This window comes from Bos javanicus, chromosome 24 (assembly GCF_032452875.1).
Source record: "Bos javanicus breed banteng chromosome 24, ARS-OSU_banteng_1.0, whole genome shotgun sequence".
Lineage (NCBI taxonomy): Eukaryota > Metazoa > Chordata > Mammalia > Artiodactyla > Bovidae > Bos > Bos javanicus.
In genome coordinates, this window is record NC_083891.1 from 58,364,455 (window position 1) to 58,378,265 (window position 13,811).

The 13,811-nt window shown below is 47.8% G+C and overlaps 1 protein-coding gene and 1 long non-coding RNA gene across 2 annotated transcripts in view; one reads left to right on the top strand and one right to left on the bottom strand.

Annotated features, from left to right (window-relative positions):
- Positions 1 to 13,811, bottom strand: part of CCBE1 (collagen and calcium binding EGF domains 1) — a 236,927-nt gene that overhangs the window by 33,375 nt on the left and 189,741 nt on the right. The window contains exons 4-5 of the mRNA XM_061400345.1: positions 4,242 to 4,376; positions 1,808 to 1,960 (exon numbers count right to left, since the gene is read on the bottom strand). Coding sequence (XP_061256329.1) covers positions 1,808 to 1,960; positions 4,242 to 4,376 — 288 coding nt within the window. The remainder of the gene's footprint in view (positions 1 to 1,807; positions 1,961 to 4,241; positions 4,377 to 13,811) is intronic.
- LOC133237806 (uncharacterized) lies at positions 1,772 to 6,068 on the top strand. The gene is made up of 2 exons (XR_009733364.1): positions 1,772 to 2,309; positions 5,658 to 6,068. It is a non-coding gene; the product is annotated as an uncharacterized LOC133237806 (long non-coding RNA).

Consider the following 13,811-nt stretch of genomic DNA (forward strand, 5'->3'; position numbering starts at 1 on the left):
GAGTTGCTCAAACTCTCTGAAGAAAGGTCAGCGCCTAAAAGGCCTCCACTGGGCATACTAAAGGCAATAAAAATGAACAACTAGAAAACGGTTCTCCATGCTCTCCATTTCTGTTTTTCACCTGATCGTGAACCAAGTAACGGCTCACGCGCAGGCATGGGGCCCCAGGCTCTGCTTTCGGCAGCACCGAGGTGGACTGCTGCCTCACCCAGAAGCGTTTCGTGTTTTTATTCAGCCCGTTCGTTTTCCTTGGGGGAACCCAGTGCGTCTGGCCTCATCGCTGTCCCTCCTGGTTTGGTCTTAGCTGGTCCCTGAGTCCTGCCCATCTGTCCATGAGCACGCCCCCTCTGTGCTGGGTGCTGAGCTTCTCCCGGTTCACGAGCAGCTCGTGAGCCTTGCGGCCAACAGGCACTGCGGTTCACTGGGTCCCCAGGGGTGTGCCCTTCTGTCCTTTCTCTCACCCAGATCCCACCTGCTATTCACACACATGCCATGTCCTGTCTGTAGCTTCTGGAGGAAACTTGTGGGTTCCCAAGTGCCTGCCTGCCCATCCACCCACCCACCCATCCATCCATCTATCCATCCATCCATCTATCCATCCATTCCTCCATCCATCCATCTGTCCATCCATCCATCTACCCCCCCCCACCCATCCACCTGTCTATCCATCCATCTGTCCATCCATCCATCCACCCACCCGTCCGTCCATCCATCCATCCATCCATCCACCCGTCCATCCATCTGTCCATCCGTCCATCCATCCATCCACCCGTCCGTCCATCCGTCCATTTGTCCATCCATCCATCCATCCCTCCATCCATCCATCCATCCACCCACCCACCCATCCATCCACCCATCCGCCTGTCCATCCATCCATCCGTCCATCCATCCATCCACCCACCCGTCTGTCCGTCCGTCCATCCACCCATCCTTCCATCCATCCATCCACCCACCCACCCATCCACCCATCCATCCGTCCATCCATCCATCCACCCGTCCGTCTGCCCGTCCATCCATCCATCCATCCACCCGTCCGTCCGTCCATCCATCATCCATCCCTCCATCCACCCATCCATCCATCCATCCATCCATCCACCCACCCACCCATCCACCTGTCCACCCATCCACCTGTCCACCCATCCATCCACCCACCCGTCCATCCGTCCATCCATCATCCATCCCTCCATCCACCCATCCATCCATCCGTCCATCCACCCACCCATCCACCTGTCCACCCATCCACCTGTCCACCCATCCACCTGTCCATCCATCCATCCACCCACCCGTCCGTCCGTCCATCATCCACCCTTCCGTCCATCCACCCACCCGTCCGTCTGTCCATCATCCACCCTTCCGTCCATCCATCCATCCGTCCATCCATCCATCCACCCGTCCGTCCGTCCGTCCATCCATCCATCCATCCACCCACCCGTCCGTCCGTCCATCCATCATCCATCCCTCCATCCACCCATCCATCTATCCACCTGTCCATCCATCCATCCACCCGTCCGTCCGTCCATCCATCATCCATTCCTCCATCCACCCATCCATCCATCCATCCATCCACCCACCCACCCACCCACCCACCTGTCCACCCATCCACCTGTCCATCCATCCATCCACCCACCCGTCCGTCCGTCCGTCCATCATCCACCCTTCCGTCCATCCACCCACCCGTCCGTCCGTCCGTCCATCATCCACCCTTCCGTCCATCCACCCACCCGTCCGTCCGTCCGTCCATCATCCACCCTTCCGTCCACCCGCCCGCCCGCCCACCACTACGGGGATGCCCCTCCTGCCTACTCACCAGTGTCATTGGGGTACTTGTCTTCCTTGGTGCACGTCCTGCCGTCTTCCTCTTGGACGTAGCCCTCCCGGCACTCACAGCGGTAGCTGCCCACGGTGTTGACGCAGATGTGCGCGCACAGCGTCTCGTTGCTCGTGGCGCACTCATCGATATCTGGGTTTGAACCAAATGCAGAGAACGCTCAGTCTCAAAGAGACCACTTCTGACACAAGAGGCCTGGCCCCTCTGCTAATGTCGGCAAAGGCCACTCTGCCAGACCTCTGTCGCCAGAGCATGGGAGAATGCGGGAAGCTAGAGACGCAGGCCGACCAGACAAGAGCACTTCCGGCAAGGTCACCATGGTAACAAACGGATGGTTGATGGGCTTCCTGTGTGGGGCTATGGCGCTACCAGGTCACGTGGCTCGGGGCAGGCAGCACTACACCCTGAAGGTCTCACTGGAGGACTCGGCAGTGAAGTCTGCCCTAAACACTCTGCAGGGCTCCTTGGAAGAGGAAATGAGGTAACGGATGGCAACATGTTTTGGAAAACCACTTTCATAGAAATCACTTCCTACCAAGACCGTAATGTGCAGAGGGTTTTTACGATCCGTTTCTGACCACAGGCTCCTAACAGCGTGGTGGTGACCTAAGGTCACTGGCTCCTTCCCAGTTAGAACTGCTTCTCATAAAGGAAAATAGTCACAGTGGGTCTAATGGACAGAGTTTTCCCAGAAAAGTTCGGCCCCATCGATGACCCAAACAGACCCCTCCTATGAGGCAGAAATGAGCCATGACACCATCAAACAAGGAGCTGGCGAGAGTCCACATGAACCGTGTAGGTCTCAGACCTGCTCCCCTACTGAACTGGTGGAAACCACACCGTCTCCCCGCAGGAGGAGAGAGGGAGGCCCAGACCCCATCTCCTGCTCATTGGCTGTGGACACCGGGCGGGGGCCAGGACGCAGAGCCCCAGACTGTGCACACGCGTCCAGAGGAGAAGGCCCCGCCCCGTGCTCCAGAATGCCGGCAGCGACCCAGCCACGCCGTGGACCAGCTGCCCGGGACCCACCTCTGGCAGACCCTGTGTGCCCACGAGGGGCACGTGGTCGCCTGGGTGCTCCCCACATGGCAGTTCATGCCGTGTCACCTGAGGACTGAGATGTCACAGCCAACGCCTCCTCTGCAGTTACTAGGGTGACTGCCTCTGTCCATGTGCCCTGAGCCCAAGGACGAGGCTGCCTCTACTGTCCGCGGCAGGGAGGACAAGGTTGCCAGGGGAGAGAAAGAGGTGGAACTCTTAGCCGCAGGCCAGTGCTGCTGGCCCCAGGTGAAAAGAACTGGGTACTGGAGCCACCGCAACTGGAATCAGACATGACACCTGGGACCTCAGATGCTGACTGACGGGGGTACCTCGCCCTCCAGAGGAGAGCCCACAGGTCCCCCTTTCTTTGCTGGGTAGTTTCCACTCCATTCCTGGTCAGTGGAAGGTGCCATCCCAGTGCTGCAGGGGAGAGGCCAGGAGACCTACTATCTGGAACATTTCTTAAAATGAGGCTCTCCAGAGCCCCCCTCCCCCACCGGGGCAGAGAAGGGGCTGCTTTAGATTTTCCACTCCAATCTCCCTTCTGTGTCCCCCGTCCATCTTCGAGCTGAAACGCAAACTTCACTGTGCATTTGCAGATTTCTGCATCTACTCTCGGGAGCTGAGGGGAGACTAGGAAACTTTTTTTTTTTTTTTTTAAAGCAATAAGCCCGGGTGTTTCTGAGACAGTTTAGCCATGGAAGGACCACACTAAGATACAAGCAGCTCCAGGGACGGAGGACCATGAACCCGCCTCAGACACCCAAGGAGAACAGGGCTGGGAAGGCCAGTGAGAGAGGGTGGCAGGAGCGAGCCGGTGGGGACGGATGTGCTGGCTTTGTCCAGTGGGCCCAGGCAGGCTTCAGCTCCCCCCGGCCCACCTCCAGCCTGCCTGCTGTACGGACCCCTCCTCTTCCCCAGTCTCTCTTGCCGGTTGTCCTCTGAGAGAGGCTGCTTCTTGTTTCACTCATTCTGCATTTTCCCATTTCTGCTCACTAATATTCTTTTTGTTAACCTTATTCTAGTTTTCATTTGATAATATTCTCCTTCTTGTGTTCTTACATCTCACTGCCAGTGAGGATCTGAGTGGTACCCCATCCCTCAAGGATCCCTCAGTTTTCATAATCATAGTAGAGACAGTGACCCCTAGAACAGTACCCCCCCAACTCCATCCAATAAGTACCAGGATGTAAGTACCAACCCAACTCCATCCAACAAGTACCAGGATGTAAGTACCCCCCCAACTCCATCCAACAAGTACCAGGATGTAACAGGAGGGATCAAAGTGGCCCCTGGGGTCCCCACTGACGAAGAATATCCAGTAGGATCACCAGAAAAAGGCACGTCCTCGGAGCTGCGAAGTAACACGCACCCAGGCAGTACGGCTTCTCCCGTCTCCGGTGCCTCTCCCGGTCATAGCGGTATCCTGGGTAACATGTACACAGCACTCGGCCAAAGTTGTCTGTGCACTGCTGTTCACAGGGAGCCTCGGCACACACATCATAATCTGAAAGAGAAGAGTGTGAGCTCACATCAACCACAGTCACTTGCTAGGCGGAGGCGGGGGCCACCCAGCCATGGCTGGGAACAGACTTTCCAGCAAACTCTCAGCTCAGGGTGAACAGTGATGTGACCTGCTACATGCAGAGGGAATGAATTCTTCAGGTTACAAGGAACCTTCCAGCAGCGCTGCAACGGGTAACCAAGAGTTCAGCATCTCAAAGGTTCAAGGAAAATATCACTTGCGATTTTCCCCTGCATCACCTCGCCATTATTATTTTTTTCTATAAGAGCATCATTACAGACTGTAATAGCTTAGTGATTGGCACAAACAATCTATGTAGAATGTGCTTACTACATAAAAGTAACCTCACATTCCTCTAGCTCAAAGATCTTCAAATCTAAATACACAGGTCCTGGGGTAAAAGGAGATTTTCCTTTGGGTACTTGGACACATATAACTTTAAAAAGGTCAATATATAGATATTAAAGTTTCATGTTTATTTAAAAACTTTTTTTCAAGTTTATTCTTGCTAAAAATTGATCTGAGAATTTCCACTATGGTCAAGAGTTGTTTTATTTCTCTTTTGTTGCCTTCCCCTTTTTCTTTTCTAATTGAACAGCTTTCTTAAAATATAATTCACGTAGCACAAAATTCATCCTCTGAATTGCACACATCCTCTGAGTGTGCAATTCAGTAGCTGACCATTTTTTTTTCAATTGGCGAACAGTTCTCTACCACGTTGTGTTCGTTTCTGCTGCAGAAGTTGGTCTCTGTCACTCATCCAGAGAACAAAGATGCCTTAGACGGCCAGGTTCTGCTGAATTACCTGGGGCCTGTTTCCTCTTTTCCACCAGCTGCTGTAGAGAGGGGGATTCCTTCCAGCTGAACACTGAACAACAGCCAGCCCTGATGATGGGCGTCGGCATCACCAAGTGAGGGGTGGAGGTGCTGAAAGTCAGGCAGGCTCCCAGGAGGAGTATGAGGAGGCTGACGTCTGGGTGGCCTGGAGGCGGCAGTGGGCCGGGGAGTGGCGCCTCTGCATGCTGGGAGGCGGCTGGGTAAGGTCGAATAGCTGGGGATGTCCTTCCAGCCCTAACACCATGCAAACTGGGGCGGATGCTCTATTTCATCAAGAATCAAGGCGTCTCCATCTTTCTCAGTCCTTACAAACAAAGTGACGTTTAATGAGCCTCTGAAGGGACTTGGCTCTAAGTCTGGAGCTTAGACTGCATTTATTTCAGACTAGACCCAGCATCTAATTAATCAGTGCACTATCTTCCCCAGGTGCTGACAGACACACCAGCCCTGGACATGGAGGGAGCCTGGCTGTGCTTGGCCACATTGGGAGCTGGAGTCGGGGGGCTGTCAGGCCCCGATGCAGGCGGGGTCAGTGAGACCAGAATCATGGCAAACTCCAGACGGCGTGGAAGGTGGCCCTTGCTCATTGCTCCTCTCCACAGACGTGCTTCCAGGGTTGCTTTGCCTGTGTGTGTCCCTGATCAAACGTGTTTTCTTCAACAAAGCATCACCTCGAGGTGGCCCATGTTCTGTGCTCTTTTTGCTTAAGAACAATGGCTCAGCCAGGATTGGCGGTGGGCTGCCCAGCTGTAGCCAGTCAAGCAGCCGGTGGAGTAGATGGAAGTCAGGGATCCCGCATTGACTATGATGCTCAAATAAAACCGATTTTGACAAACAGCAGCCCAGATCTCTTCCCGCATTCCAGCTCCGCTGAGGCGCCACTTCCGCCTCGCCTGGCTGATTCTTTCATGATTTCCCTCTGTGTCTCTGAGTGCCTCCTCCTCCTCTGTGTGCTAAGTACTCTCTGTGCATTTCTAGCCTTGGATGAGAAGCGTTCAGCTTTATCACTGGTTCTCCAACCACCTCCACACTTCCTACCACCTCCATCCTGCCCTTGTCCACTCCATGACATTTTTGTTTGATAAGTCTTCAGTGTTGGCAACATAATAACAATATAAAACTATTTTTGGCTGAGTTTGGAAGAATACTCTAATTCCCTATCTTTTCTGGAAGGCCCTTTTGTTTTTCCTGATATTAGAATAGTTATGTAGTACTACAAGTGTATTAAAAAGCAGAGACATTACTTTGCCAACAAAGGTCCGTCTAGTCAAGGCTATGGTTTTTCCAGTGGTCATGTATGGATGTGAGAGTTGGACTATAAAGAAAGCTGAGCACTGAAGAATTGATGCTTTTGAACTGTGGTGTTGGAGAAGACTCTTGAGACTCCCTTGGACTTCAAGGAGATCCAACCAGTCCATCCTTAAGGAAATCAGCTCTGAATATTCATTGGAAGGACTGATGCCAAAGCTGAAACTCCAATACCTTGGCCACCAGATGCAAAGAGCTGACTCACTGGAAAAGACCCTGATTCTGGGAAAGATTGAAGGCAGGAGGAGAAGGGGATGACAGAGGATGAGATGGTTGGATGGCATCACTGACTCAGCAGACATGAGTTTGAGCTAACTCCTGGAAATGGCGCAGGACAGGGAAGCCTGCAGTCCATGGGGTCACAGTCGGACACGCGACTGAACAGCAACGGGCACCTCAATGCTCACAGCGCTGTTTACAACAGCCAGGACACGGAAGCACCCTAAGCGCCCATCAACAGAGGGACGGGGAAAGAAGATGTGGTACGTACATGCAATGGAATATTAGTCAGCCACAAAAGTGAATGGAATAATTCCATTTGCAGGAACATGGATGGACCCAGAGAACATCTTACTAAGTGAAGTCAGACAGAGAAAGACATATCACTTATGTGTGGAATCTAAAAATTAAGACAAATTTACAAAATGGAAACAGACTTCCAGGCATAGAAAACAAGCTTGTGGTTATCAAAGACGAAAGAGGAGGAGGGGTAAATCAGGAGTGTGGGGTTAACAGCACCCATGACCACATACAAAGTAAACACGCAGGAGGCACTGTGTAGCAAAGGGAGCTATATGCAGAATCTTGTAATAATCTATAATAGAAAAGAATCTAAAATATGTGTATACATTATTAAGTATTGAGAACAGGGCTGGGGAGTGAGCTGGGTGTGAGGGAGACAGACTGAGGAGGGTCTTAAGTTTTGAAATCAGTTCAGTTCAGTTCAGTTCAGTCACTCAGTCATGTCTGACGCTTTGCGACCCCATGAACCGCAGCACGCCAGGCCTCCCTGTCCATCACCAACTCCCAGAGTCCACCCAAACCCATGTCCATCGAGTCGGTGATGCCATCCAACCATCTCATCCTCTGTTGTCCCCTTCTTCTCCTGCCCTCAATCTTTCCCAGCATCAGGGTCTTTTCCAGTGAGTCAGTTCTTCCCAACAGGTGGCCAAAGGAGCTTCAGCTTCAGCATCAGTCCTTCCAATGAATATTCAGGACTGATTTCTTTTACGATGGACTGGTTGGATCTCCTTGCAGTCCAAGGGACTCTCAAGAGTCTTCTCCAACACCACAGTTCAAAAGCATCAATTCTTTGGTGCTCAGCTTTCTTTATAGTCCAACTCTCACATGCATACATGACCACTGGAAAAACCATGGCCTTGACTAGATGGACCTTTGTTGGCAATGTCTCTGCTTTTTAATATGCTGTCTAGGTTGGTCATAACTTTCCTTCCAAGGAGTAAGCATCTTTTAATTTCATGGCTGCAGTCACCATCTGCAGTGATTTTGGAGCCCACAAAAATAAAGTCAACCACTGTTTCCCCATCTATTTGCCATGAAGTGATGGGACCGGATGCCATGATCTTAGTTTTCTGAATGTTGAGCTTTAAGCCAAGTTTTTCACTCTCCTCTTTCACTTTCATCAAGAGGCTCTTTAGTTCTTCTTCCTTTTCTGCCATAAGGGTGGTGTCATCTGCATATCTGAGATTATTGAGATTTCTCCTGGCAATCTTGATTCCAGCTTATGCTTCCTCCAGCCCAGTGTTTTTCATGATGTTTTGAAATCATGTGTGCCTAAAAATGCCTTTTTTTCAACCCTTATAGCTAGTCTGTATACAATTCTAGGCTTGGAAAACTACCTCAGAATTTTGAAGGAAACGCTCCATTGTCATCTAGCTTTCAGACAGGCTGTTATATCCTGTGAGATTCTAATTCTTGATCTTTTGAATGAATCTCATTTTTTTCTCCTTTAGTTAGTATTTTCTTTTTGCTCCGGGGTGTTCATATCTCACAATGATGTCTTTATGTGGAACGGGTTCAATTTTTGGCAGGTGTTTTTAAATCTAGAAATTCCTGTCCTTCAATTCTAGAGAATTTTTCTTGATTTACTCTTTAATGATTTCTCCCTTCTTCCTCTGTTCTATGTGGAACTCAATCATTTGGATGTTGGATGCCCTGAACTGGTCCTCTAATATTCTCACAGTTTGTCTTTTACTATTTTGTATTCCCTCGATCTGTTTTTTCTTCAGGCTCTATCTCATCTCCCAAGCCCTCACCCGTTCTCGTTTTATCAGGTTTTTAATCTCTGAGAATTCTCTATCTCTTCTTTCAATGTTCCTTTTTAATAACACCATGTTCTAGTCCCACGGACGCTATACCCTTTTTGTATCTCAATGACATATAAACTGTAGTTACTTTGAAGTCTTCTTCTTTCTGCGTGGTGTTTTCTCTAAGACTCCCCCCAACCCCCGCCACTGTATGTTTCTTATTGTAGATTTTCCTCCAATGAGTGGTGATCCTGTTTGGACATCTGCTGTAACTGATTCATGGTTAAATAGAATAACTGAAAAAAAAAAAAAGTTATAGCTAAATGGAAGTGAAGCTACAAAACTAGCTAAATAGAAGACTACAAAATTGGCCAAGCAGAAGCTTTGTGCATGAGCAGATTTTGTAAACATTGGGCTTCATTTAAATGATTTGGCTGGTACATTTCAATGTTAGTTTCTTTAGGACTTTCCCCTGCGTTTTTCAGAATGTCCAGAGAGACATTTCCAAGTCCTTACCTGATAAGTAAATCCTGATCTTGGAACTCATGGGGAGAAGAAGGCTGAGGGTTTCAACATTTAACGTGTAAGCAATCCTTTACTAAATAAACCCTTCCATTTTCAGCATCAGAGCCCTGCCTCCATCTCTGACTGGTACCCTGCAGTCCCAGGACCTTCTGGGTACCCTCTCAAAATTATCAGCATCTCTGGTCTTTTGCTGGTCTTGGAAGGGGCAATATTTCATCTCAGTGGAACGGAAGACAAGTTCTGGGAGTCTGAGTTCTTCTTAAACAGATTTTCAGTCAATTTTCCTGCTCTGACATAATTTTCCACTTTCTGGGACCTCTGTTTCAGGAAACTTTTAGCTTCTCTGACTGCTATTTGTTTCGGTGTCGGTTGGGTTGTTCCTTGGTTTGCCTAGATGCTGGTTAAGGATTCAGCTTGGCCTGCGCTACAGCCTCTTTGCTCTCCAGGTTCCAAAACTGTGTTGCTGTTCTCTCCTCTTCCTTTGTATTTCTGGGTTTATGTGTCTTTTGTGAACCCCCTGGTCTCCACGATACACCTTTCCCCTGACCTATTTTGCAGGATTTCTGGAGGTGGCAAGATTAGTGAATTTATTCAACTTTCCCTTTTTAATGCTGATTTTCCAGCGACTACCAGCTTTCTGCCATGTAGCTTTATTGCTACAATTTCTCTATTTTCACTGGTTCTGTTTCTCTTGTTACCCTTCTCCGATCTTCAGAGCCTCCCTTGTAAATCCTCAAGACTCTTCCCCCTTAAATCCATTCTGTGTAACAGCACCAGGCCTGTACTATTCTGAAAGCAGAGCTCTGTGTGTGTCAGCACCTAGCTCAAAAAGCCTGTAAACTATGCTCAATAACATTACATATAAATGGCTCACTCTTGCATTTGAAGTCTGGTATTCTATCCCCGAGACCAACACTTTCAACCTTAAGACTCATCAATGAATTCCTTATGCTTCAATAAGGAATATATTCTCTTCCTCATCATCCCTTATCACACCCATGGCTTCTTCAGTTCAGTCGCTCAGTTGTGTCCAACTCTTTGTGACCCCATGGACTGCAGCATGCCCAGCTTCCCTGTCCATCACCAAGTCCCAGAGTTTACTCAAACTTATGTCCATTGAGTCAGTGATGCCATCCAACCATCTCATCCTCTGTTGTCCCCTTCTTCTCCTGCCCTCAATCTTTCCCAGCATCAGGGTCTTTTCCAGTGAGTCAGTTCTTCCCAACAGGTGGCCAAAGTACTGGAGCTTTGGCTTTGGCATCAGTCCTTCCAGTGAATATTCAGGACTGATTTCCTTTAGGATTGACTAGTTGGATCTCCTTGCAGTCCATAGGACTCTCAAGAGTCTTCTCCAACACCACAGTTCAAAAGCATCAATTCTTTGGTGCTCAGCTTTCTTTATAGTCCAACTCTCACATCTGTACATGACCACTGGAAAAACCATGGCCTTGACTAGCCGGACCTTTGTTGGCAAAGTAATGTCTCTGCTTTTTAATATGATGTCTAGGTTGGTCATAACTTTCCTCTCAAGGAGTAAGCATCTTTTAATTCCATGGCTGCAGTCACCATCTGCAGTGATTTTGGAGCCACAAAAAATAAAGCCTGTCACTGTTTCCATTGTTTCCCCATCTATTTGCCATGAAGTGATGGGACCGGATGCCATGATCTTAGTTTTCTGAATGTTGAGTTATCACACCACTTTTTCACTCTCCTCTTTCACTTTCATCTTCTTACCCTGACACTTTTGTGTGTTCTGTTTTCAGCCTCTATAATGTCCAATCAACCCTCTGCTCTTACTCTCAGCATTTCACTACTGTGCCTACCCTATCTAGTTCAAATGTCACTTCTTTAAGAAGACTTCTTGAAGTCCTCCACAGAGTCTAGTGTCTGTATAACCGATCACACAAGACTGGATCTGCTCTGCCATATCTGCTGGGGGCCCACTGTGTGCAGGGCTCTATTTTAGGAGGCACGCTGCAGGGTGAGGAGAAGCACAAGGTCTGGAGCCAACCCTCCCCACCTGCCACCCTCTCTGTGATCCTGAGGTCTTTAAGCCTCAGCTTCCTTACCTGCAAAACGGATAACGTTAAGACCAGCTTCATGCTGCTTTAAGGAAGATTAAATTGGGCGATGCAGTAAGTAAAAGCTTTACCTGTTCTTTAGCTTCTTTTACTACTATTATGATTGACTGTCTGGATATCTGACAGGGACTGTCTTCCCTGGAGTAACCAGCACTATTTTCTTCCTACAGTTTGTGCTCAATTAGTAATTGTTGAACCAGAACAAGTTTGATTAGCCTATCATCTGGCCGATGTAGAAAACACTTATAGCAGGGGTTGGCAAACTTTTTCTGTAAAGGGGCCAGATAATACTTTTGGTTTTGCAGGCAGGCCTTTGTTGCAGCTACTCAACTCTGCTGTTGTAGGGCAAAGGTAGCCATAGACAATATTTAAGTACATGGGTATGTCTGTGTTTTAATAAAGCTTTATTTACAAACACAAGTGGTGGGCCACATTTGGCCCACAGACACAGCTGCTGAAACTTAAACAAATGTGAGACAACGGCACTTTTAAAATTGCAGCTTCTCCTCCCTAGAATATTTGTTTAGAAATTCTAGTCTCCTTTTACCATCTGTGATGGCTAATTTTAAGTGTTAATCTGGCTAGGCCACAGTGCTGAAATATCTGGTCATTTTTCTATAAGTTTCTGTGGAGTTTTTTTTTTTTTTTAAATGAGATTAACATTTAAATCAGTAGATGTTGAGTAAAGCAGATTGCCCCTACTGTGGGTGGGTCTCATCCAATCAACTGAAGGCCTAAATTAAAAAAACGATGGCCCTCCATTGATAGAGAGGGACTTCTGCCAGCAGCTGGCCTTCAGACTCAAACTGTAACTCTTCCCTAGACCTCCAGCCTGCTGGTCTAGTCTGCAGATTTTGGACTTGCATGCCTCTATAATCTCATGAGCCAATTCCTTAAAATAAATCTCTCTGTTTCTTTGGAGAATCGTGACTAATACACCATCTCTTCTGAAATCCTACACTTCGCATTCTTTGGAAACAGAAAACTTTATGATTAAAGATTTCTTTAGTGATAAACACAAACAAACACACACTGACTTATTCCCACAGAGGAAAACAAATCAACTTTAAAAAATGTTCCAGTGAAAAGCGATGGAACAGAGAGCTAGTTGTGGCAAAGCAACTTTCAGCACTCGGACAACTTTTCCTGGAAATACTCAGTTCTAAATTAAATTAATCCTGGGTGCTGATAATGTCTTACTGTAGAGTGAGGGAGACTGGTTTTAGGCTTAGATGTTAGAAACCACAACACCTATTCTTTAAAGAAACTCGAAGCGTGTGGTATCCATGTAATGTGTTTTTCATCAGGTTGGGCAAGGTCTCTAACTGAGATCTCAAACTGATGGGCCAAGACTTAATTTTCTTTCCATATCTACCAAATTGAAATATAAAGGACTCAGCTGGTGACAGAGAGAAGCTGCTTATAAAAGAACCCAATTATTTTGACTTTTGTGGTTTTTTTCCCCCACCAAGCTCTGACAAAACTAGCTGGCAGTGAGAATTTCTGTCTTGGAGAGACCTACATAAACCAAAATACATGAAGAAATTTCCTAACAAACCTTCCCAAAGCAGCTTTCTCAGAGTCAGCAGCTATGGTTTAATGAACTCTTCTGCAAAACAGGGCAATAAATAAGAAGGATTCATTGAACTCTAACTGATAAAAAAATTGCTCCCTATGAGATAATGCAATGTAATTAGCTTGGCTGGGCTCCAAGTCCTCTAAAGCGACCTGGATTCTTGGCCAACAATGAAGCAAACCATTTCACATCACCTAGTCACCTGTCCCCAGCCCAGCCCAGTGCTGGGAAACTAATCACAGGCTCTCCCCACAGTTCTTAGTGTTTTCCATGTCAGCGTTCTGTCTGGAATCCTTTGCAATTCTTTCTCCTACTTGTCCAAGTCCTGCCTTCCTCATAACCTAACTCCAATCTCCTCTCCTTCTTGAGACCACCTGTGACCATCCTGGTCTTTGGGGCTATGTGCACCTCCCCTCCTGCAATATATATGTCTCTATTATGCATATTGCAGTTATCAGTGATAGCAGCAACCACAATTTATCAAGCACCGAGTCAGCCTCTGTTCCAAATAGTTTACATGTGGTAATACTCTTAAAACCACCACAAGTCAAGAATTAGCATTTTCTGCAAAAACTTAAGTTTTAGAAAGTCATATGCCCAAGGTCATGGCTAGCAGGATGTGTATTATGGACTGAATGTTTGTGTCCTCTTGAAATTCATGTTGAAATCCTAATTCCATGATGTCAAGGTATATTAGGAGGTACAGGCCTTTGGGAGATTATTATATCAGAAGGGTGACACCCTCATAAGTGGGATTAGTGCCCTTAGAAGAAAGACTCGAGAGCATTCCCTTGGCCCTTCCACCATGTGAAGACACACCAAG